A 26,187-nucleotide genomic window follows, 5' to 3' on the forward strand; every position below is an offset into this window, starting at 1 on the left:
TAGACAGCTATGTGCTGTGGGAAATGATTCACACAATAGTGGCGGTGCATTCATAAGTGGCTGTTGAAATGTGTTGCTGGTAGGATTAGGAGATAAGTCAAGGTTTCAAGTGCTGATGAGAATGTTAAGAGTATCCTCTCCAGTGGACCCTTGAGAGCTGGCTAACAAAGTGTCTGTGATCAGTCAACAGATGAGATGTTCTGCATTATCTGCACATCCCTGTTTTGGGTGTTAACTTGTTTCCAAGCAAAGTACTAAAGAGACTACAAACCTTCCTTTAGAAACTTTTAATTTCAAATAAATACGAGCTTTTTGGTTTGTTTCAATTAATTCTGCGCTGCTGGTAAAATTTCATAATGCTCTGGAGTCATGTGGGGAAAAGCATCATATGGATATATTGATTCAGCTTCCCTTGACCAGCTTTAGCTCCTGCCCGTGCAGCCGCTGAAGTGCTAATTGCATCAAAAGTTCCATCTGTTCTGAAAGTTTAACTTCTTCCTTTACCATGCTGCACACTGGTTTTTGGTTATGCCTTGGGTTTTTCAACCAAACTGGGGAAAAAGAAACGTCATGAAACAATAAGCCTATTGTGCATTTAAAATCCACGATTTGTAGTGCTTTCATGGAAAGATTCACAAATGCCAGAAAAGCCATAGCTGAATTCCCATTTTTTTGTTGTTTCCATGGTTGCACTCTAGAATTTTATTTTTTAGAGTCTCTACTTTAGCAAGGTTTAACTACCACATATGAAAACCTGTATACTTTTCTGTGGTTTTTATGCACAAATACAGATCTTTATCAACTGAGAGAGATTTTAAATGAGAAATTTTCACTGCCAAGCAAGCCCAGTGTTTTTAGCAAAGGATTTAAATTGCAACATCATTATTTTCTAGCTTAAAAGCAAAGTGAAATTCCCAAATAAGAATGTTTGTTCTTCTGGAGTAAGCATGGACTTTGCTTTATTGGATTACGAAAAACACTTGTTTTCTTGGTAATGTACATGGTTTGTCACACCAAGGTACAATTGCAACAACAGGGACAATTATCAGCTCTTAATTCCAGAGTTTGAAAAAAACATTTTTAAAGGCATATCTTTCTAAGCACACAAAAAAATATTTAGGAGTAAAATAAAAATTACATAGGTGATCAAAGCATACTTGTATTGTTGAAAATATTCCTGTCCCTAAATAATACTCAGAATAAATCCCTATCATTCTTCTTGAAAGCCCAAGTCAATCATGCTTTGATTATAAAGTAGTAACTGGCCATGCACTGGCAGGAGCACTGCAGCAAAGCCAATACATTGTCTCAGGGAAGGGGAAAAAAACCCTAAACCAACCCAAAACCAATTCATGAAGCCATTTCTTGTAAGCAAAGAACAAATCCAGGTTCAGAGCATATTTGTTTCAGTTTAGGAGAGACCAGTGGCTTGACTGGACACTGTGGAGAATACTCTGTGTGAGGGAAAAACAGTTCCCTAGACAAGATGTTGTGTGCCCGATGTAAAAATCATAAGCTCAAGAAAGTGAGCACATTTACATGTTGAAAATTAAATGTTTAAAGATGTAAAGGATTATGCTCCCACTAATTTTACTAATTGTAAAAAAAAAAAGAAAAAAAAGAAATTAAAAAAAGGACATGCAGTCTTTGCTGCCTTTCTAGCCCAGAGGCTTTCCAGGGAAGTGGGAGCTTGGTGTGGTGATGTACAGGGATGTTTCTGCCGGTCTGCTCAGAGCTCCCTGCTTTCTGGCAGCTCCAATTAAAGCTGATCACAGTTGTATGTGATTTTCTAGACTAATCAGACCTGTGTAATCAGCATTTGAACGCAGCAAGAATTGGGTCAAATTTTGAGTCTTCTGCAGCTTCAGACAGCCCAGTACAAAAGCTGGGGACAGATGCTGGAGTTCTTGGAGCATCTGCTGCAGGCCACCGGTAGAGGAAGATCACAAACCCTGTCATGGTTTGATCTGATTCAATATGACAGTCCTTAAGTAGCTATTCCCCAAGAAGAAAGACTGAAGATTAGGGCTGGTATGAAGTGATCTAATTGAAGGACAAGCTTCAAAATCCAGGAACACTTAAGGAGGAGGCATGGGGAAAGAAGGGAGGAAGGGACTAACAGTCTAAAGATCTTCCCAATCCACTCTGGCTGCTGATTAGGAAAAGGACCAGTCCCTTCTTTCCTGATATGTCCTTCATTCCTATTGCAAGAGATACAAAAATAACTCTGAATATTACCTAAATTATTGGAGAAAGTTCTTACCTTTCTTCAGTCTTCTGAAACCACCTTATACATTGCAGAAAGGATATAATCCTTGACAAAGCTCCTTGTTTAAGGGGTTGGTGATCAACAGAGAACAGAAAAATATTACTGACTTTTTTGTTCTTTGGTGCTCTCCCCAAGTCCGGAAGAGTTGACTGTTTTTGGGTAGTGGGCATGGTGGATGGGCAGAATGGTGTCACAGAAAGAAGCTGAGGGGTAGGATTGCAGAGAAAAGCTTGTAGGAGTGAGCTTGTTGAGGGAGGGCCAGCATGTCTCTTTAAAAGTATTTAACACAGCTGAATTTTGCTAGTGGAATAAAACAAGTCTGTACTGAGAGCTGGAGAAATGATTAGCTGAGAGTCTCACAATAGGAGATGTGTAAGGTGATGTCCTTACGTGCGTTTCACATTTCTCCACTATTTACTTCTCACTTGAGTGTTACTTTTGAACACTAAGATCATCTTACCAGAAAAAAAAAAAAAAAAAAAAAAGAAGAAAAAATGATAGGGGAAAAAAGACTCCAAAACTTAGTTGAAGATACTGAAAAGGAGCATCATACTGAGACATGAATGCAGATGGGAAGAGGAACAGGGAAATGGGACACATGTCTTGGTATTAAAAATGATGATTCTTTTTTATGTATTAAAATGAGGAGGGACGACAAGCTGTTCAGTCCATTTGCCCAGATTCAGTTTTCAACTCAAGACAAAACCATAATGAATGTTGGAAGAGTGTAATTCTGCACCTGTGGTATATTGGTAAAGAAAATAAGCATTACCAAAAAAAAAAAAAATCTCTTGCCAACTCACTTCACACTACAGCAAGATATGGGGAAGTTTGTTCCTTGATCTTTCTAGGTAATTTTCACTAGCATTTGCTTTCAGGAAGGAGGATTGGAATGAGATCTATTTATAACTCTTGTCTTTAAGTGTTTCCAGCTTGTATCTGCTTGCAGGTGAGGTGAGGTTTAGTGTGCTGTGTTACCAAAGAATGCTTTCCTACAGTGAGCATTTTAAAGGCTGCTATAACCATTGCTCCTGGAGTAATTCTTCTTTGGAACAGCATTTTTTTTCCAAAGCACAGTCAGTCCTCAAATAATACACATGAGTTTTCCGTGGGAAATGATTGGAGAACACAGGTTAGCCAGTGAGGGAAGTATGTGCTGTTGTGGCTTTTTTACTGGTCTTTAGTCTCTTCAAATCCAAAATAAGATGGAAGATTACCCAGATCTGTAAAAAGATCACTTGTTACAGGGCCCAAAGTGTGAAATGTTGTTTGCAATAGAAACTGTATTATATCTGTAATCATACAAGCATCTGTTAACATGATCATATAATAAAGTTGTAAACTAGCTAGAAATAGGACTCTGTGTGGTGCTCCCTGGGCTTCTGATAGAAGCATTTTTGGTGTTCCCTGGGCTTCTGATAGAAGCATTTTAGTGGAAGAGTGAAGCCACTTATGTGTTGCAAGGAAATGCTGAAGCTTATGTGTATAAACTTATTTGGAGTTTTCTGTTTCCAGAGGCATTTTAAAACTAACAAGAAATGTAGCTTTAACAAAAAAACTATCTGGATTTGTCTTTAAATCTGAAATACCTTACACATGGGCAAAGTGTCCATATCTCAGCATATTCCATGCTGTCTGAACATTTGGTAAGGCTTGAGAAGTCTTTGAAGCTTTTAGGAGGAGTTTGGGGGTAATACACTTGCCTTTTTTTCCCGAAAGTGTTCACAACTTACTTTCAATTGCATGCTAAAATGTTGAACATCAAGAAGTCTTTGCATTTTACAGTAGTACTTTATCAGATGAACAGAAACAGCAGAGCACCTGGCTCTGTAGCCTTCAGAGGTGTGAGTCAGTTTTATTGCCATTGACAGAAGAGTTTTGTTTTTCTTTATACGTTATTTCATTGCATGAAGGTTTTGTTTGTTATATGGGTTAAAATATTGGACCCTGGCTTTGGAAGCATGTTTTGGGTCACCCTGCAAGCTTGTCCTAATAGCTTTTGGGAGAGTTAAGAGAAAAAGATTGAGCAGGATGAAATATTTAAGAGTTTAGTCACTTCTTACGGAGTAGCTTTTTAAAACATAAAGTGGTTAATGATCCCATTAAATCTCATTATGTCATTTCATGCTGTATCAAAGGAAGCAATTAAACAAAAAGGTAATTGCCCCAGGTTAACTCTTGAAAATTTTAAAGTATTTAATGGCTGGATTACAGAAAGTTACGTCTTTAGAATTTATACAGTGCACAGCAAACCCGCAGGTATCGTGTACTTTATTTACATAATGCAGAATTCCACAAACTTGATTAATGTGATGGATATATAATTACATAACCTGATATTTACAAGACGTAATTTGGAACACGGAGATATCTCGGTATAATTTAAAAAAACCCAACTTCTTACAAGATTTATTCATATAGAAAAATAAATCATCAGTTTTGACATTAGTTTCTAGCAACATCCTGTATTTATTTTTTTTTTTTTGAAACTACATCCCATTATGGGAGTGTTGCGTTTTAAAACGTGTGTTGTGTGTGACAGCTGTGGTTGTAGCTGTTAAGTACACAGCTAATGATGTTGCCAGTGGGAGGATGAGGTGTTGGATTCCCTCAGGGAGCATGTTAGTGCCCAGCAGGACTCCTGTCAGGAGAACCAGTGTTTTACAGAGCAGGGAACCTGCTTGCCTGGGTTTTGTAGGAAGGATGTGCTGCAGGAGATAGGATGATATCCTGTTAGAAATGTTATTACAGTTTATTCGAAAGAGGAGGTTTATTTAAGGGCACACTTCCCAAGTTTTCTTTGTGCTGGTAAAAGAAAAAAAAATTCTTTTTGCCTGTTGTTTACACTGTAAGCTCATTACTTACAAATTATTTTACATATTTGATGAGAACTAGTTAAAAGATCCATTTGTAGTGCTGTGGTACCTTTACCCACTGTGTCTGACTTCAAAGCAAAACTAAAGTGGAATGAGGATCAAAGCAAAGTCTAGAAGACTGAATGTGAGGCGTGTAGCATTCTGGAAAGAAAGGAAACATGGTACTAATGGATATAAAGTAGAAGCACAATATATTGATGCGTTTTGTTAATTTACAGCAGCAAGATGGAATTGGTGCAGTGCTTGATGTAGTGTCATGACCAGTTGCCAGATAATAGCAATAAAACTCTGCAGGTGCTGGAGGTCTCGTATATGATGATGGCAAATGGGATGATGTGGAAGTAACATTTGTCTGCAAGTGTCAATAGTGTGCAGGCTGCAGAGGCAAAGGAGTCATCGAGTGTTTTCTTGTAACTAGAAATAACAGGATAGAATTGAGGTATGCCAAAATTAGGTTGCATGTCAGAAGAAAGGCTCAAGCCACATTCTCTTTGTGTGAGAAGTTGTTTTGCAAGTGGATTAGAAGTTATTTTGTTACAGTTGTTCAGAACTAGGACTGGATGATAAATTAATATTTTAATTTTTAAAAAAAAGCATTTTGTTTAAAGTAGGATCCTTGATAGAGGCAGGAAGAGGATGACTTGGTGTCTCCATTATTATCTTACCTTCAGGCAACAATACAGAACCACTCTAGCAGACTGAAAGCTCATTAAATTGAAAACAAATGCCAAATATATGAATTTCATTGTTATTTTTCTTCCTGTTGGTGAAAATGTTTTCTGATGCTCACGTGTGGCGCGATAGAAGTGTTTTGAGGATAGGCATTTAAGAAATCTGCAGTGAAAGGAGGTGGCTGTGACTCTGGATCTCTGCTTGTGCTGATGGAGTCTGACCATAAGGAGCTTGGGGTGATGCCTACTGAAGGTGTACATCTTGTCCCCCCACGTGGGACAAGTGGCTTTCTCCACTGTTATCAGCAGGATGTAGATTTGCTGTGTTTATTTGGGAGGTGAATCTTAAAAATTAAAGGGAGATTTATCTTTTTTTTTTCCCCCCTTCCACTGGAGGAAGGAAATAGAATTACACGCCTTTATCAACATCGACCTCATGTTTGTATCTGAAGGAGCCTCTGTTAAATCCTCACTGTCAGTTTTACCCCAACTTGCTCATCTTATTATTGATATCCATTAAAGCCCACATCCTAGCTAAAATATTTCCCTCTGTCATCCCCTGTGGGTAGAAATATTTCTGATTATATGAAAATCTTGTCTGTTTTGCGATTTCTTGCATCCTGGATTATTTTTAGACTCAAGTTCTCTGGTTTGCTTTTCTAGGATCCCCATGCTGAAGAGTTTGAAGACAAAGAATGGATGTTTGTCATAGAGAATGTAAGTTGGAATGTTGTTATGACTTTTTTATACATATAAGTCTTAATATTTTAAAAATATTAGAAGGTGTTCAAATGCTGAAAAAGACCTCAGTAAAATTTGAGCTGCTGAACCACAATAAAGCCTTGTCCTGTAGTAATGAAGGCTTATTAAAATACCTATTGTTATGTTACAATTAAAACACGGGAGAGGAGGGGGAGTAGTATACTACATGCCTAAATTCCTTCCCTGTAAGCATCAGCCTGCCTTGCATTAGTTTGCCATGAGCAATGGAGTAAACAAATTAGAGCTGTGGGGCTATGGGCTATGACTCACTGTTTTGTGGGTTATGACACATTATTTCTGTATGAGCAGAGGAGTGAACAAGTCAGAGCCAGGTTATGACATCTCTCCATCCCCAGTGGGAGTGCACCTTTCCTGGGTTTGAGTGCCACTCTTTAGTGGAGAGCACAGGTTCACTGCATGCATTTTATAGGGGAATGGGTTGAGGCAGGGTGGAAAGGTGGGACTAGCCCTGGTCACGTAGGGACAAGCGTGAGTCATGATGTGCTCCCTGAGATCTCAGTCCTGCCTGCTGCATGGGTCATATGCACCGAGTGAAAACCCAAAAACCAGCTCCTCTGAATCTTTGACTTCTCCAAGTCAGGAGCTCCCAGAACTTCAGGGAGAGCTGAGCTCCTGAGGGCTGTACAAACAACACACTTGGCCAAACAGCAGTGCTTAACATTGCATGGAGCAAGTGCTTCGTGAAGTACTTTTTTCCTTTCCCTTCTCTTTGTCGGGCAGCAGCTTCCGCTCTGGAGCTGCCTCGGCTGAGAAAAGGGGAAGCTGCTTTACACGGAGTTTTCTTGAAAGTTTTCTTTTTTGGAATACATTTTAAAGGATTGTGGTATCAAGACAGAGTGTTTATTGCTCATTAATACAGTTTCATTTTGGACTGTTTCTCAGTAACGTTATTTACGGTTTATGTTGTCTTTAAACAAACAAAAAAATTGCTCTCCTACCAAATTATGGAAGTACCACATAGCACTGAAGTGTGGGGAAGCAATGGATTTTGCATGTTCCTTTTTTTTACCTAAAAAAGCTTCTTTCTTGTCAATATCCGAAGTGATTTGGATCCCAACCTGAGGTTTATTCTAATCACCAGTATCAGAACCTTTGAAAGGGCTGAAACCAAAGTGCTTTATTTATACTTTTGTTTTTGAATGTCAAGTTTCTATTTTCACTTATGAGACTTGTGAACGCAGAACACAGTTTAGTTACTGTTTCCTGGAGTTTCCTTTTCTTTCTCGCTTAGTTTATTTTAGTCAGGGAAGTCTCCATCCCCAATTGTCACAGTACAAGTAACTCTGGATAAAACAATGTCAGTGTATTTCTCAGCCAAACCCTCTGGGTATAGTTGGATTTCCTGTCATGTTGCAGCAGATTTTTTTTCCCAGAAGGTTATATGAGGGGTGTAGACTGACTTCATGTCCTGCCTTCTAACATGTTGCTTTTTTCACGTCAGCCTATTTCATATAGAGGTGGCAGTTGCACGTCTGGTCTGTGCTCTTCCTGCTTTCTGCCTCACACCTTTGCTGAGCAGTGAGGGAGTATCTTTTGTTACGTGCAAACTTCTTTACAACCTCAGTTACGCTATTAGTTCATCTCAAAAGAAATGCCAAATAGTAATTGGTAGGTAGATATTTATTCCTTGATTTTGGAGGATATAGTATTTTCCAAATAATAAATTTAGTAAAATAGTTTTACGGCAGAAATTATTGAGAGCTAAAGCAACTATAAAACTGGTTGCTCTCCATCACCTCTTTTTTTTTTTTTTTTAAATACTGGAAGATACCGAAAAACTCTTTTCCCAGAGCAACAGCTCCACTTAGTGGTGGATGAAAACATGTTCATCGGTTCGAGCAAGTGACAAATGATCCAATGGCTGGCTGACATCCCAGAGCATGTAACACCAGCTTGTTAGAAACCGGGGAGCCCGGGAGGCAGGAGGTTTATGTCCTTGCTCCCTAAATTGTAAGCATTTACTCACTTCGAGCCTAAGCAAGGGGACATTTACAGTCCTTCAGGACCTTTTCCTTTCTGCCCGAGGATGTTCTCTGCCCTGAGAGGCTGCAGGGTTTCCCTCCCACCTTGGTCAGAAACACTCAGAGCACAAAATACTGAAGTCCGAAAAGTTTATGTGCTTTATGTGCTTTAATTGTGAAGCTACCTGAATTCTGCTGAAAATGTTGAGGTTTTTTCATTAGTAGTATTAAAAGTCAATCTCCAAAATAATTTTGTAATGCTTTAGTATGGGCTGAGCAAAGATCAGCTAAACGAGATACTCAGCTGCAGTTTGATGCCACTGCTGGCAGATGCTACCGAGTTCAAAACAAGATAATTCTGCACTTTCAGAGGGATTTTCAAGTAGTGGCGAGGTAATTTGTGCAAGATAAGTGTGTTGTAAATTAAACTGAAGCAAGATACTTGGCTTTCTTTGTGTTCGTTTTCTTGACCTTGGTTATTGTAAGGTTTTTTTTTTCTAACTGTATTTTTATTGTCTGAGTCACTCTGTGTTTGTATTCTAGTAAGTGAACTTTGTCATCTACTGTATGTCTAATCCATAAATAGTTGGATCATAGAGCAGTTTCTTATTATATAAATCTTGATATTAATTTTCCATCAGCCTCTTCCATATCTTTATCTCCTTCACAGCTGCGTTCTTTGGATGTTTACTGATAACTGTCTTGTCTCTAACTTCATCTTTCTTTAACTACACTCTGTGTAATTGATTATCTGCTTTTTCTTGACAAGTTCTTGGGAGTTTTTATGTTCTTTTAGATAATAACATTGCATGTTCAGGTTGGCTGTTGCAAGCAGGATAGCAAGAAATTCTTAACTGGGAATATGAGTCAAAGCATGGAAAAGCACATAATGACATCCACTGGGGACGATGTTTGCGTGTTTACTGACAGCTTTGTTGACAGCTACCTCCTACATTCTTAAATGAAACTGAAAGATTAGTAGAATGTTTTCAGACTTGGTCTATGAAACAACTTTTTTGGCTTTTGTCAAAAATTTATTGGTTTTTTTGAGCCCAGGTTTGTATCTCTAATAGCTCATAAGTGGCATACTGATAGATTTCCATGTTCATTGTAGGGGTCCCCATCTTCCCTCCTGTGCCCGTGTTTCACCTTTGTCTGTGGGTTATTCACAGGGCTCGAGGCTGTGAGTGAACCCTTTCCAGTAGCACTGATGGAATCAAGGCACTGGCAATCGCTGCTGTGTCCCTGATACTGACTGTATTCCTCTTTTTATGTGGGAGGCCTATTAACACATGGTCTTTGCTTAGAACAAAAGAGGAAATCCCAGACCTACTAATTTGGCAGGTGAATGGAGAAAAATGCCCCACCTGTTTTTGAAGCTTTGCTCATAGATTCATGTAAGCTGGGGCTGGAAGCAGCCTCACCTGACTTGTACTGTTGCCTCAAGGCAGCGTAATTCCAGACAAACACTTGCCTAAACTGTTTTAAAATTTTTTTTAAGATGGTCTCTCTGTAGAATTGCCAACCAGCCTCTTCCAGTCCTTCATGGTCCTGCTTGTTGGGAATCGTTCTGGCCCAGATCTTTGTTGATACAGTTTCAGGCTGCTGCTTCTTGTCTTACCAATTACAGCCACGGAGAACAGATTCTGCTTTCCATGTGGCTGGAGGCTCCCTCCTTCTCCTTCTCACCTCTGACTAATCAACCCCAATAATGTGATTGTGGTTACATATGGGATTTCATTTCCCATGTTTGCATTAGCAGATCACTAGCATTCCCTTTCCATGGACTCATTCATGTGAGGGAGGGCTCAGTGTCCCGCTCTGCTCCTGCTGCCCATTGCTTTCAGGGACTAGCAGCACCCAGCTCTGCCTGCACACCATCACCTGCCTGGAACAGCATTCCAGGCAGCATTTCCAGGCTATTCTTCTCTTGGGATCTTGGAAACTGAATTCACTACTGATCCGTCCTATCTAGAGAGTGTTCCGAAATGTTTCAATGCCATTTTAGACCACAGTTTTCTAATGGTCCCTTTTTTAATATTAAGGTAATACATAGTGAAAAAACCCCACGCCAACATTTCAAGCTTGACAATGATTTATAAGATATCAGATGTACATCCTTCTGTGAGACACAGCTATGCTTCCAGTAATTTTTTTATATCTTAACCAATAAAGGTTTCTCCAGGATAATATGTCCAATGGAACTGCTGAAATGAGAGAAAAAAGGAGTTTAGAGTTTCCTGTTCATGCTAGCCTACAGCAAAGAGTTATAAAGATTGACAACTCTAAGCTGAAAAAATGAGATCTGACTTTTCCTTCTGCCTGTCACTCTTGCATCCCTTCAGGAACCTCAACCCAAAAAGAGTTCTGAACTGGCCTCCATTCAAATGTCAGCCAAGCCTCTAAATGAAAGAAACATTAGAAAATGTTACCAAACATTTGACATAATGCAGCTTCATTTTATTGTACAAGTGTGTTGTTTTGTGGTTGTCATCCCCCAGTCCACCCTTCCCCCATCGCTCCCGAAATTCTGTATCATGGTTGCTTATGATGATTTCTCATTTTGAATGCCCTGAAGCATGTTTTATCACTCACAGGTTTGGAGAGATTATTTCTCTCTCTTAAAATGCCTATCTATTATTTTTAGGCATGACAACACAAATAAAGGTGATAAATAGTGTGAAAGTAATGGGAAAGAGAAGGCAAGTGGGTGGGATATAGAAATGAATTTGTTTCTAGTCTTAAAGGAGACCAATTTTAAATGTGATATGATAAAATGAGGTATTAGCAAGAAGTTAAGTTTTCATTAGATACAGCTCTGAATATGTTGTTTTCTAGATGAAGCTTTTCAAGAAATAGCTCATTTGAGTGGGAACAGTAATTAGCCCAGAATTTTTGTAAAATCATACTTTTTTTTACTGACTGATTAAATTACTTTTACTACAGCACTGCTGCAGCACTAACTCTGCAAGAGCAAGTTTTGCTTTATATCTGAATGAAAGCCCAAGTCTAATATTCCCACCTGTTCCTGGAAATAAATATTGGGAAGCAAATGCCAGCATAACGTAGGGAATTGAAATTCTGAGTACTGCTGATGCCGTTTGCTGAAAGAACCTGGGGAAAAAGAATAGGATGATTCCTTATTTACTGATCAGTTTCTATTCCAGAATTTATTACAAAATCGTGACTATCTCTTCTAGTCCATCTTTGTACCGTATGGGAGCTTAAGCTTAAATTGGCTATTTCCTTTGTTTTAAGAAAAAAAAATACTAAAAAAAAACCCTCTATCCATTCATTTTGTATTTTTTGCTTGAAATAAATTTTTGCTTGAAACAAGAATTGACCAGGTTAACCTTTTTGTGAGTTAAATGTCTGCATTTAATATATTTAGAAATAGCTCATAGTTCAGACATGCTTTCCTGGTCCTTTAATTCCCCTGTCATATTCTGCTGTGTGTGATTATGTGAACTGTGACTGGCTGCCTGTGTAAATTAGGCCGAGTATTCTGGACTAGATAGAGCTAGGAATTAAATGCTGCTTTGTCAGCTGTCTCACTCTTGCTCTGCTTTAAATGTAATAGAGAACCAGAAAACTTGTTTTACTTTTAGTTTTTGCTTACATTAAATATTTAGCACTTTGTTCTAGTTGAGAAATCTCCGAGATGAGGTTTTTGGAGCAAAACTTGCAGAAATTGTCGTCTTGATTGGCTGCTCTGGCTGTAAAGGAGCCAGGGTAGGAAATCTTCCTCAGGGGCCTGATCCTGTGCCTTTCAGTAATGCTTTGTTGCTCCTCATGTGCACCATGATGGCATTTCTGGGCATTTTTTGACTAAAAGTGGAATATGATCAGGAGCAGGGTCCTGATTTGGGAAAGGAACAGAAGAGAGGCTTGTGCTCGGAGCAGATCACTCGGTTTTAGGGTGTCTGGGAGTGGGTGAGTCTCTTGTCTGTCCAGACTGACCCTATGGGGGTCCCTTGCCCTAACAACCCCCTTGGATTTGGCATCTTCTCTGAAAAGTGCAGAAGACAAAGGAAGTAGAATTTACACTTGAGTTCTGCCAGGGAAATTTTACACCAAATGCTGTAGGACAAGTAAATTGCCACCTGTATTTAGGGCAAGTGTTACATGGGCAAGGCATGACTGTGGGTGTTTTCCCCTTTGTGTGTTCCAGCACACAGTGGAGGCACCAGCAGCCCTGGTTCCAGGTAGGCATTGTGAGGGCAAGCACTGCCTAAACTTTTCTGAATAGCTCTGTCAATTAATTGATGTTTTGACCCACAACCACCCCCATATCCCCAAGAAGAGCCTGATAGTTGCTTCAAATGGTGCTCACTCAAGCCATGCTGCTTGATGCCTGCAATGTCATTTTCCTTCCAACCAAAGCAAGGCTGTGCCCAGATCACCTGAAATTAGGGCCACCATTTGTCATTAATATGTAATAATCTATTAAAGCAGAGCTAAGAGATGACAAAAATCTTATTGAAATGAGAATTTTAGAGAAATTGTTGAAATAACTTTTAATATCTAATTAACATTTTACACTTTTAATACCTTTTTTATCTTGAACGAGTATGAAATGTGAGTCCATCTAACTCTTCTCCACTGTGTTTTTTTCAAAATTTTCTTTTGTTATTTGATCTTCATCTCCTAAATGAAATGCAGTGCCCAAACTGTCCTTTAAATAGTGTTGTTTCTGACGTTGTGTTAATAGCTGCACTAAGTGGATCTACATCAAATGTAATTTGGCAGATGATATGGCAGTTTTGAAAACTGTATTATAGCATTTCAGCTTTAAATTTTCTGGTGAAGGAGACATCTCATTTTCTCATATTTATGCTGCAGTCACATGGGAGAGCGTTGCAAGTGGCAGCTGGAGAGAGAAGGGCGCTGGGCAGTGCAGCCTGGGTGTGAGGCACTGTAACATTTACAGCAAATTTATACGGTTATTATTGATTTGCAGTGGTAAAAGTACAACTGTTTTCTAAATTGCTTAGAACCATTTTGTTTAGGTTTTTGATGGGAGGTTATTTCCTGCTAGAAGAACATTTCACCTAATGCTGAGTGCACTGTGCAAGACAACTGATTGGAGTTGCTATCAGTGGTGTTCTTTGCCAGCTGGAGGGAGGAAGCTGATAAACAAGGCAGACAGCTTTGGAAGCAAACCTCTAATACTACATTAGGCATGTTTTAAAACCAGCAGTGTGTTTCAGCCACTCTTAGCATATGTTTATTCATAGAAAATCAGCAGTAAAATATACTTTCCAGTGCATGCAAGAGCCAGAGTCTGCATGAGGTCGTTTCTCTTTCAGACATCAAATACAGAAGAGTGTCTTGGTAATTGTTTTACAGTGGGGTTCTAATCATACTCCAGGCATAAGCTGAGCCAGACAACTTGCCTTTTAATAGAAAAGTATTTGCTTTTAAGCTTGTTCAGCTTGCCATTTTTTTTTTTTTTTTCTGGTTTTATGTGTCTGAGCGTGGTTTTACATCTCCATACAGTCACAGAGATGTGTTTGTTCTCGATGTGGTTCAGAATATCATTATGTAAAATACCACTGTCTGGGGCAGCATTATGATGGATAAATCTCATTTTTGACCTGCTAGCTGTATGGTGTTAAAACAGCATATGCTGCAGCCATGTAGCACGAAATATTCAGAGTAGAAAATGGAAAAAATGGCAATGCATTTAATGAAAAATATTTTTGACATAAGTCACCTTCAAAGGCAGATAATCTGGGAGTCAAATTGAATATTTTGGTTGATTTGAGATAATACCTTGGAAATGCGTGTGCTCCAGGTATGGAAATATGTGTCAAAAAAGAATTAAAATACACATTATTGTGTAAAATGTAGCTCTGCATTAAGCAATTGGATAGGATTGTACATGCAAGCGGTTGTAATTTAACTGAGAGCATATGATTTAAAAATAGTGGCCACCAGCAGAACTGTAGCCAGCTGACAGGAAAATAAAGACTTCTGGCCTCCTGAAAACTCTTTTTATTAGGAAAACCATCTGACAGTGTAATAGCACTGAGTGTTATTGCCTTCAGTCTCTTATCTTTGGTTGTTAGCTGTCTTAATAGAGTCTAATATAATATAAATTAATTGACCTCCATAACTTAATTGATGCTATTTCATTCATTTCCCTCCCAGCATACTCTTCATTCTGAATTGGTGCTGCGCAGCCATAACGTGTTTTTTGTGTGAAGTTTCTCCCTTCTTATTGTTTTGTGTTATATTTATCTGGGCAAAATTGCTTCTTGGATCTTGACAGTCAGCAGAAATGAGCTTTTTCTGGTTTAGCTTAGGCGTGGTGGCAGCCTGAGTCTTGGCTGGAAAGATTGCCTGAATAAAATAGTATTGAAAAGTTCCATAAAGGACATTTTGTAACTGTTCAGTATTTTCTCTGTTTCCATGTACTAGCATAAATATAACATGAAACTGGATTTCTGCCGAATTTGTGGCCCCTACAGAGTTGCATCCCTGAACTCAAAGGTTGCTGTTCTGAGCACAATGGGCTGCATGTCCTGGTTCCTGACAGGACAGGGTTAATTTTTGAGAAGTCAGGAGGGGGGGGCATGGCCAGCACCTAGAGGTTATTCTGTACCACCTCAGGTCATTTTCCAGGGACAGAGGCAAGGCTCTCTTCTAATTGGCATCTATTGTCAGGGGGGTTTACCAGTGAGTAGTTAATTTCTTGTGCCCTCTGCCGTTAGTGTTGTTGCTGTTTCTCTTAGTTTCCTTATCTCATTGCTGTTTCCAGTAAAATTTTTCTTATCTCAACCTGTGATCTTTATCTTTTGTGCCTCCAATTCTCCTCTCCATCCTCTTCAGGAGGAAAGAGAGGGGGAGCGAACAAGCAGCTCAGTGATTTGGAGAGTCTTAGTGAGAGCACTAAATTGGGAAGTACCATTCCTAAACCACCACACTATACTTCAGCATTGTTTCTCACATTTTCCAGTGTCCTGAAAAGTTTTATACATATAAATATGTACACCAAGCATCATTCTTTTAAAGCCTAAAGATGATACAGTTGCATGTTAAATTACATGTTAAATAGCAGTATTTCTGCTTCTGGTGTGTTTTCTGTAAAACAAAACTGAGAACAAACCAACCTGTCCTTCCTGGCAGCGTGGCAGAATGGCAGGCTGAGCAGGATGGACACCAGGTTCTCTAAGTTTGTTTTAATACCATGTGCAGCACAACCTGAGACAGGAAACTGCTATGACTGACCCTGAGGACTTTGCTTGCTGGAAATAAATACTCTTACTAGTTTTCAGAGATTTCTTTTAAAGACTTTGGGTTTTTATGTAGGTTTTATGATTTATACTGTAAGAGTATTTTGCTCAGCAAAGGATAAGATTAAAGAAACTCTCTAAAGCTTTGCTCCCTAGAGCACAACATCTCCATGAAACAGTCCCTTGTCACAGGAAGGCACAGCCCCCCCAAAAAAATCAAAGAACACATGCAGTATTTACCAAACCAGAACTGATGTTGAAAATTATGAGAGGAATTGTCTCTCTTAATTTTATCAGTAACATAGATCCCTGAAAGGTAAATTAATTACATTTCTTTTTTCCCCAATGGAGAGTGAGGAGTTATTTGGAATGAGAGATTTGGTAGTGCTTTCCACGTTTGAGTGCTAAATAAATTCAGAAAAGAGTTCAAAAAGAACATAGAAATCAACAACCATCAAAATCTGTCCCTGACAAAACCTTGTACTTTTTCACCTCTCTTTCCCACCCCCAGCTTGCTGGGTTTGGTTTTTTCCCCCAGTGCTACTATTCTGGTATTTGCATTCCTTTAATATATCTTTTCCTGGAATTGAGAAGTCCAAGATGCAAGGCCAGAGTGGTAAAAGAGTGAGGGAAATGCTCTTGCAGAAGTAAGAATAAGTGCCCAAAGCCCCAGTGACAGAGGCATTTGGTACTTTCTTCCAGGAGCAGCCACAGGAACGAGTGTGATGAATTTGGGAGGATTTTATCTATGTATTCGTCAAGGAAAGGACGAAGTGGAATATTTGAAAAACTAACCCTAAAAATCTGGCAGCAAAGAATCAGTGTAAAATTTTTGTGCTTGTTGTTCCATGAATCATGTGTATAAATGCTCCCCATAATTAGTTTTAATTCATATTATATAACTCTAATGGCATATTATAACCAAAGAATCTAATTTATTAGGAAAGATTTGAGGTATTAAATAAATAGACTGCCTAAAATAACTAGTATGGACACTGTTAAAGAAGGGTATTATCTCAAAGAATATTCAAGATCTGTAGAACAATTTGGATGTTTCACCTGGGCTTCAGTGCAGCCTATTCCATCACTACCTGCATCCTTCTCTGCAGTCTCCCCTTTGGATGAAGCAACTCTCTGCTGCTTCATGAAACCAAGCTCTTTCTGTCTTTTTAATTTCTTAATTTCTCTTGCTCCTATTGTGAAATGCTTTGGGAAGTAGCTTAGCATTGGTTTGATTCTTGGTAATTTCTTCATTTTATTCCCCACTCCCCCCCTCTAGTTCAGTCTTTGGAAGTTTGTGGACAGGTTTTCTGTGAAGAGTTGTCGTTGTTTAGAAATGGTGCTGCCCAGTCTGGTGTTCCCACTGAGACTCTCCAAACCATGTGCCACTCCCTTGCTCCCCTCTCTATCCCCAGTGAGAGGATGGAGAGAAGATTGGAGGCACAAAAGATAAAGATCCCAGGCTGAGATAATAACAGTGGTATAGAATGTTCTCCTTGTCTCAGGAGAGTTGGGGCCTCATTTGCCTTGAGCATTTCTTGGGCATGGACATTTCTTTGTCGCTGCCATAGGAAAAATACGATTGAAGTTATGTCCTTAAAAAGTCAGTGGATGTGCTGGTGTGGTCATGGCTGTTCAGCTTGTTTGGCTTTGGAGCCAAACCCTTTCAGAAATAAGGAGAATTGTGTCTTGTCTTCATCAATTACATTCAAATCAAATTTTTTTGCAAATGTAAGATGCAAGGTGTTATGTTAAGTGATAGCTGAGTTTCTGGAAGTCATAGTGTGGATGTCCATGATCTGGTGAGACACAACTGGGTAATCTTCAGTCTCGTCCGTACTATGCAAAACTTTTCTGTGTCACATGGCATGTGCAAAACTCTTTTCGTGTAGCAGCAAAATCAGCATGTTTTTTAGAAAGAAGCCATTCTTTTTCATTGGAAAACATCTGTCTCAGTGCACTGAAAAGCGAAAGGGAGGTAGGGAGAAGAAGGAAGTTGAGGGAGGTTATTCTGCCCTTCTGTGCAGTCCTGGAGAGGCCTTACCTGTAGTGCTGGGCCCAGTTCTGGGCTCTTCTGTACGAGAGAGACATGGAGCTCCTGGAGTGAGTCCACTGGAGGCCTATGGAGATGATGAGGGGACTGGAGCACCTCAGTTATGAGAAAAGGCTGAGGGAGCTGGCCTGTTTAGCCTGGAGAAGACTGTGATGGTATATCAGTATCTGAAGGAGGGTGTCCAGAGGATGGAGCCGAGCAATAGGATGAGAGGCAACAGGCCTACCAGGAAGAAACTGGAACAAAGGAAGCCCTACCTGAACATGAAGAAGAAAAGCTTTGCTGTAACACTGACTGAGCTCTGGAAAGATTGCGTAGAGACCTGGAGTCTCCCTCACTGGAGATATTCAAAAACCATCTGGATTCAGTTCTGAGTAACATGCTCTAGGGGATCCTGCTTGAGCAGGGAGGTTGGACTAGATGACCACTCTATGGTTCCTTCCAACCTTTCCAATTTTGTGAATCTGTGTGATTCTTTGGAAGTGTGTTTTGGTTTGGTTTTGGTTGGTTGGTTTTTACCTGCCAGGCAAAGGTGAGTTGGAGTAATGGGCTGTGTCTGGCGATAAACTATCCAAATGAAAAGGCCAGTTGTGTGGGGTTCAGATCAAACACTCGAGCTGAAGAACAATCCATCGGGTCATTCTTGCTTCAAATTGCTGAGTAATGCTGGAGATACTCACCACTATCACTGCAGGGAAGAGCTCTCACGTTTTCTTCAAGTTCAGTATGGATATGGATTAACAAGTAGTCTGAGTTTGATTTGAAACTGGGTATGGTGGCACAAGAAATTGTAATTATTCTCCCCACCCTGTATCACCCTTCTTGTCCCATTGCTAGCTGGGAGGGTTTTGAGAGGTTATTAAGGCTGTTCTCCACGTGTCCTCTGGTGCACGATGGCAGAAACAATTCTGAAGTCTGTTGACCCAGAATGGTGAGAAACAGGAACGTCTTCAGTGTGGTGGTGCTGGCACTTGGGCTGGACCTTTAGACTTTAAAAGGAAGGAAATGACCACCATCTCTTAGCATCTGAATTCCCCCAAAAGCTTTAAATCATGGCAGAGTTCGGTCCACCCTGTATAGTGTGTCCTGGTGAAACCCCTTGCAGAGCACTAGCTTTGCACAGTGCTGGCAGTGTGCTACGACCACTTGATGGCAGCCTTTGATTTGGTACATGCTTCATTAGCCGCAGCACAGTGCAGTGTAGCTGTAGTATTTGTAATGGAATAACACGTAAGAACTAAAGACTGCAAGGTATCTGGTTAATGTAGAGATGAAATGAATGAAACAGCAAGGCTAAGCTTTCCTGACCCTTCATGAGAGAATAGATGAAAAAAGGAAGAATGAGGTATTGTGCCGAAGGGAGATGATGAAATTCAAGATCCACACACATAATCTCTGGCTCAGCCTCTGAAATGTTAATCCCTGGCTGGAATTATTTGAGCTGTAGATTGCAATTTATCATCAAAATGGCACTGTGTCAAACAATACTTCTTGTATGTGTGATGTTTAGAACTATCCAATTTTAATATAAAATGGTTCACAGAGCACTGTCTAATGTTTAAGTAGCAACCCATTAAGCTCAGGATGTTTTTGCTTATTTCTGTAGACTTGTGGTAATCATATAGTTTTCTATTCCATAGATTGTTCTTTGAGGCTTTTGCTGGCCATATAGTGTATTTGAGGGAGTGACTTGTTTTGAGCAGAGCAGTGACAGCTGATGGGACTACTTGATAGTAATTCTAACACAAAGTGGCCAGGATGTTTATTTTGAGGTGCTCAGTTAATTTTTACAATGAAGAAATCTGCCAGAAGTTTGTTGATGGCTTAAAAATCCCCAGGATTTGAGATTAATGTTTTGCCAAGTTGTGCAGACAATTATTTTGAGGTTACAAAAAATATTTTCTCATTATGTTTTACAAGCTAGAATGCCCTTCAGGTTTTTCTTTCCTTGCTTTTAAAGTATGCCAGTAGAGGGAGTAGAAAAATTACCATCCAGTAGGGATAAAATATTCAGCACTAAAATTCAACCCTTTCTCCTTTAGAAATCTTAGTTTTTTCTTGCTGTGGTCTGTTACTGAAAGTGAAAGAAGATAAGCATGGTCCAGATAATTTCTGAAATGTAAGGCTGTGTGAAACAGCATAATTATTAGAGAAGAATGTTTAAATCCAAATATATATTTAGAAATATGAACTGCAGTTTTTTTCCTCTGGTACTTATGGTTTGTTTGAAAATTACAAAGTGATTTTGTTGGTACAGCAAACCCCAACATGCTTTAGTGCATGCTAATTAATTAATTAATTTCACTGCATTTATTTTGAAAAGTGTGCTCTATAAAAAGGTGCAATTAAATTGTGTTACGCTTTTGCAAAAAGCTTAAAACCGCGGGGGGGGGGGGGGGGGGNGGAGGAAACAGAGTGTGAGCTGTGCCAGCCTGTCAAATTTATAGTTCCTCTGTAGAAGCTGTTTCAGAAAGTGGCGAGATTTGAAGCAGAAACTATTTGGGATCTTCCCGTATTTAAAAAGCGTCTTTCAGCGTGGTGGTAATTAAAATCTCCTTTAAAAAACATGCCAGTATCAACAAGAGATTTTCCAAGTGTTTGGTGTGTTTGGTTAGCAGGTATATACCCGGCGTTTGGGATCACAGGCCTGACTGAGCAGTCGTGATGGCTGTGAACTGAACTATGAAGGAGACATTTGTCTTGGAGTGGGACCTTTTGTGTTAATCCTTCCAACCTTTATATCCTAGCATTTCGTGATGATATTTAGTCAACAAATAACTTGTATTGTGCACTTGTGATCCCTCTCCACCAGCAGTGGGTGACTGTGTGGAATAATAGATAAGAATTATTATTTTATTTTTTATTTTTCCTGCACTGTGGCCATTTTTCCTCAGAGGCTGGTGCTTAAGTGGCAGATATAGTTTCTGGATTGGTATTTATAAGTGGATGCTCAGGAGATGAACGTGATTACATTGAGTGTAGCTGTTTATTTGTGCATGCAGTTGTTTTCTGTGTACCCAAGATAAACATGTTATCAGAGTGTTTCTGAACACAGATATTCATGTCTTAAAATCACTCATACCAGTGAAGCTTCACCGCTGCCTGCACAGCCCAAACACGCTGGGCACAGAGTGTGTAAGCACAGTCACCAGAGTTGTTGTGCTTTAGAAAAGGTATTTTTCTCCTCTGACTGCCTTTTGCACGTCTCTGTGGTGTGAGTTGCTACATCAGTTTGCCGTTTCTGGTTTTTGCTGCTGCATCAGCCTTGGTATTTTAGCTGTTCGGGCTTGTACCCACCGCCTTGCTGATGTTCTGCCTCTGTGTTAGTTCTGTGAGTTACAAGGAGAACAGGCATGCTTTCAGAAAGGGTATGGGACAGCATTGCACAAGGGTGTATTTTGTGCCGTAGCATCCATTTTTATTAGGTGGTTAAAGTTTTTGCAGCTTAAAATCAGTCATCCCTAAGTTGAGTCTATGATGTTGGGTTTTTTGGCTTAAATATATGTTCTAAGTGGTACGTCTTTATTAGAATCAAGAAAGTTATGCTTAATTCTTTCACACAGCTGTGAAAGATAAAACCTGTGTTTGATAAGTGAGGAGTTCAAATTTGGTTTGGTAATGGCCTTTTTACCAGGTATTTTGACCCCTGCATTCTGTAGGAATTTGAGGATCCGGTTTGGTTAACTTCGGAATATTGAGCTATTTAAATGTTTGTTTAAACGAGATATACGTACAAGATGCCTAATTAAGGTTCGTGTGTCCCATTTTTCAGCATGGTGCTAATTAAACATAAAATCTGTCTTTAAACCAGAAATTGTACAGAAGCATGTCACAGCAAATCTTGATAGTGTTGTTTTGTGTTCTGGCTGGAAATAGTGTGAAGTTGTCTGTTACAGAACAGCTTTTAGATTTGTCTGGAATGTGTACATGGATTTCACTGTTGGGCTTTTAAAAATTATTTTCTTCCAAATCAAGATTTCAAATTACTGTACATAGAGGGAACAAAAGAGTTTTTTAACTTCTTGTCTCCATATTTTTTTTTTAAGTAATTCTTGTGTATTTTAGAGCTGCAGATATCGGGGGGGGGGGAGGGGCTTCCACATTTATGTACAGTGCCTGTGGATTTTTTTACTGAAGCAAAGCTAATGGCTGTCAGTGAAAGTTCCTTCTGAGCTTACTGTGATATATGGCTTCTGTATTTCTTTATAAGGAGTGTAATAAAAAGAAATAGTGACAATCAGTCTCTGTTAGGATTTTAACTTCAAGTTTACCTTTTGAAGGAACCAAAGTTTAAGTGCCTGGGCAAATTTCAACTGGATAGCATCAAACAGATTTTTGTTGTACATGTTGTGAGCTTCTGCATTCCTGAGCTAATTGGATGTAAAGTGTCACGTAGAATTGTAGTATCTGTTGGTGAACCTGGGCAGACAATAATAATTACTAGGTTGAAGTGTGTTTTCTGTGCAGTTGAAGCCCAACAGTATATCCTGTTTTTTTATTTAGGATAGGTCTGGTTTAATGCTAGTTTACCATTATTACTCACAGGGCATTATCATTTCAGATCTGTGCATCTACTTTTAAGGTACGCCAATTGCTGTAATTAATTAAAGTGCTGCAGATGCTGCTCGTTAAGCCAATTTAAAGAACAGAGCGTGAATTTCCAGTTATGTGAGCTAGATAATGATAATGCCTTAACGTGGCAGTCACTCCTGTGAGCCAATTACTGCTCAGATAGCTGAAGCAGGGCTGTGGTTCACTCTCTGCCTTCGTCCATTCCGAGAATACACGTCTCCTTTTTATGCCTTTTGCTGCTGAGTAATCTCAGTTTTCCTCCCTGGTTGTGGGGTGGTCCGACTGACAGCTTTTACTCTTAATAAGCTTAGAGGTAATAATCCCAGTCCTCTAGGTCACATGTACAATATGCCTTTTAGTTTCATTTTTTTTCCTGCTCTAGTTTTGCCAAGGCATCAGGCTCCCTGTAATATTATATGAGTGCTATTGCTGACTACCTGGGACTGAAGCACTACTTTCTAATAATTGATTAATGCAGATGTCTTATAAGTGCTTTTATGTAGCAGTAATTACGAGATTAGCCTGCTTATGTTTTGAGCTTTTTGGTTTTAGTTTTGTTTTCTTTTTTTTATTTTGCTTTTATTATGGAATATTTTTAAGTATGGATGGATCAAATATTAAGTTAATTAACATTGAGGTTTTTTTCAAATCCGTGAGTTAGGTTAACTTCACAGCCAAGAAGTAGAGAGGAAAATATTTTCATTCAAGATACTCTGTACTTATTATTTTATTCTTGTATTTGTTTTAGATGACAGGATGATATATTAATAATTAAACCATTATCAACATCTTTGCCTTTTGCACAGGTGAACTTTTTTCTAGGGGAGCTTTAGAAATTCCGAAAGTACTTGTGCCTGTAACACTCCAGGAATATTCCGGATGTAATTGGAATATGGAGAAAAACATCTTTTAAAAGAATGTGTAAAAACTGATTATTTGAAACTGATACTTACTTTATATCACTTATTTTTATGAGTTATAAATTGTGCAAGTCTAATAATAGTAATACATTTAGATACTTAAAAAAAGTGAGAAGTGGTAAAATGTGGGACATGCTGTTCGACTTGCCAGTGCCCAATTTCAAGTTTCAGGCTTAGACTAGGGAGGCTCCATGCTGTGAAATGTGTCTTTATTTTCCAAGCCAGCCCTATGGTTGTGTCAGGTACGTTTGAGCAGGGTTGCTGATGTATTAATGCCCTCAGGAGTGGCAGCCCCTTAGGCCCGTGGAGTGGCTGAACCTGAAGAAAATGAGTGCAGCTGAGTTCATATGCAAAGTGGGGAGAGAGTGGAATTTTCCCAGAATCAGAGCAGAAAGAACAGGTTTTCTTCCTGGATCTGTAAACGTAAAGCCTTAAAGGTCTGGGAGGCCTCAGACAGCCTGGGGTAGATGCGTGGAGAATGGGCCCTGGAGAGGAACAGGGGAACATTGTTTTGTAGTAGCTGAAGCTTGGGCCCAGACAGAGAAGGAGGAGGAAATTGGCTGCAAAGGAGAGTCCATAATTTCTGGGAGGGAGTGGAAGAGAACAGAGTGCACTACTTAGATGTCTCTGGCCTCATTCCAGAGAGTGGAAATAAAGACAAGAAAGTGCATGTGAGCATTTATTGCTTTATCCTTTTGTATGTTCTTATGTGACCTGAAGCAAAGAAAAAAAAAAAATCTTTTTGGAGATCCTTAAAAAAAAATAAATCTTTGTTTCACTCCAACCATCCCCTGTCTGCAAGGTCAGGGAGCTGAATTCACACAGGCTGGAACAGGAAGAGTAAATCTCCATGAAAGAGTGCATGAAAATGCAACCACATGTGATGACTGAACTGCTCTCAATGCAATGCACTGCTGTCAAAGCAGGTGGTTTCTTGCTCCGTTCTCTCTGCTCCCCACTTTGTGTGCAGCAGCCCCTTCCATGCTGGTGCTCACCTGGCCTTTGGAGAGTTCAGTTGTCTGACCCAGCTGAAACACTGGGGGGGTTTCTTTTCTGGGTGAGTTTTCTTCTGGTTTAAGTGAGAGGAACCAGGCTGTGAAAGAAGAGCCAGTAAAGTGCCAGGGCTGCTGCAAGGCAGAAGCATATGGCTGGAAAAGCGGGATGCAGGTAGGAGATGAGTTAGGAGACAGACTCTGTCCGATGGGCTGCAGTCAGGTAGGAGTTGTTACGCTGTGCCTCTGCTCTGGATGAGGGTGGTGAGGAGAGGGGGTTGCGTCTGGGACCTCTCATGCTTTTTGTGCCCTGCAGGAGCTGTGCTGCAGCACAGCTGCTCTAGATGGGCCTAGTTGCCTTCGCTGGCCCTTTTCTGATCAAAACAAGATTTCCATCTCTCCTCTCCTGCTGTCCTCTCATCCAGCGCTGTGGAATTTCAGGGACACCCCAAGAAATAACCATCTTGCATGTGGAGAACTAGCCATCCTTTCTAAACCCAACTTGCATCAAGTTTCCCTTGCTTTGGCCTGTTTCTGTCTTCACGTTATGGTAGGACCCTCTCTCCTTGGCAGTGAAATGAAAACCCTAAGTTCATGCTTTCATCTTGGAGACATTTAAGAAAGATACTGAATAGACTTATTTTTGTGACATAGGGACGTTAGGAAACGTTTTATAAAACCCCGGATTGTTGTTGGAAGTTTAGAAAAGAGCAAAAGTGTGGCCAGAGCTCCTCCTAACCTGAGTAAGAGCTGCACTTACTCTGGATAGTTACACTAAAAATAAATCCCCTATTGCAAAAGTTTGCATAATTCTCTGCACACGTGCGTGTGTCTGTGTGCATGGGTTTGTTTTCATGTGCCGGAAACCCCGAGATAGAATCTCCTGGTTTATAAGGGCTAATAATTTGTTCCCAAATTTAACAAGGTACTTAATCATACGGCTTTCTTTACCTTGATTTAATTACAAGTAGATCGTGTGCTTGAAGTTAGGCTTGCATTTAAATACCTTCCTTAACCGAAGTGCATCTTTTGGTGTCTCTGTATCGCTGTGTTTAATGGACGTGGGGGATCTATGGGCCTTATAGCTGAGCATGTGTTATCCTGTGGTAGCTGGAGGCAGTAACAGCAGATCAGGGCTAAGTTCTAAGTGACAGCTGGTACAAGTTTCCATAAGACTTCTCAAATGCCTCTTCATTTTCATTGTATTTTTTCGTGTAATAGAAGACAAATTCTGTAGTAATGATTTGTTGCCTCTCCTTCTTAGTTTTGTGGTCTTTTTTTTTGGTAAAAGTTTTGTAACGCAAATAATGTTAAAAGAAATTGAATTGCGGAGCAGAATTTGAAAATTCCCTTTTATTATATTCAGTATGCAATAATTACTGTTTTTTGTTGAGACTGGAGTGGATTGCTTTTGGGATGTAAAGCTCTGACTGCCCAGTACTTATTGAGAGGGAAAAAAAGAGCTGTATCGAGTTCTTTGCAATTAAAAATCTGGAAAAACTTGTTTAGGAAACTATTAGCCCAAGAACATGCATCTTTTGTCAGTATAATATGCAGCCCTCAATACAACTCTTTTTATCAACAGTGCAGTGTTTCATATTTAATCAACATAAAATTGAGTGCTTCCCTCACATGAATGTAACACAGATCAAGTCTCAGCCAAAGCAAATAAAAGAATGAATGCTTTGTTAATCATCCATAACTAATTTGTGCATACACAGAAAAAATGAAATCTGTTTTTGACAAGACCTTTTTTCATGGAAGCAGCAAGGGAGAATTGAACATGTAATGTGCATTAGTAATAGAGAATAGCAATGGGAAGATCTGAGATGTTTGCCTGGAACTATTTCTA

General features: G+C 39.6%; 1 protein-coding gene across 1 annotated transcript in view; it reads left to right on the forward strand.

Moving 5' to 3' along the window:
* The window catches only part of EHBP1 (EH domain binding protein 1), a 178,696-nt gene that overhangs the window by 5,929 nt on the left and 146,580 nt on the right, over positions 1–26,187 (forward strand). The window contains exon 3 of the mRNA XM_027898157.1: positions 6,480–6,533. Within this exon, the coding sequence (XP_027753958.1) occupies positions 6,480–6,533 (54 nt within the window). The remainder of the gene's footprint in view (positions 1–6,479; positions 6,534–26,187) is intronic.

This window comes from Empidonax traillii, unplaced genomic scaffold (assembly GCF_003031625.1).
Source record: "Empidonax traillii isolate 1590-97213 ecotype Southwest subspecies unplaced genomic scaffold, ASM303162v1 scaffold580:size560489, whole genome shotgun sequence".
Lineage (NCBI taxonomy): Eukaryota > Metazoa > Chordata > Aves > Passeriformes > Tyrannidae > Empidonax > Empidonax traillii.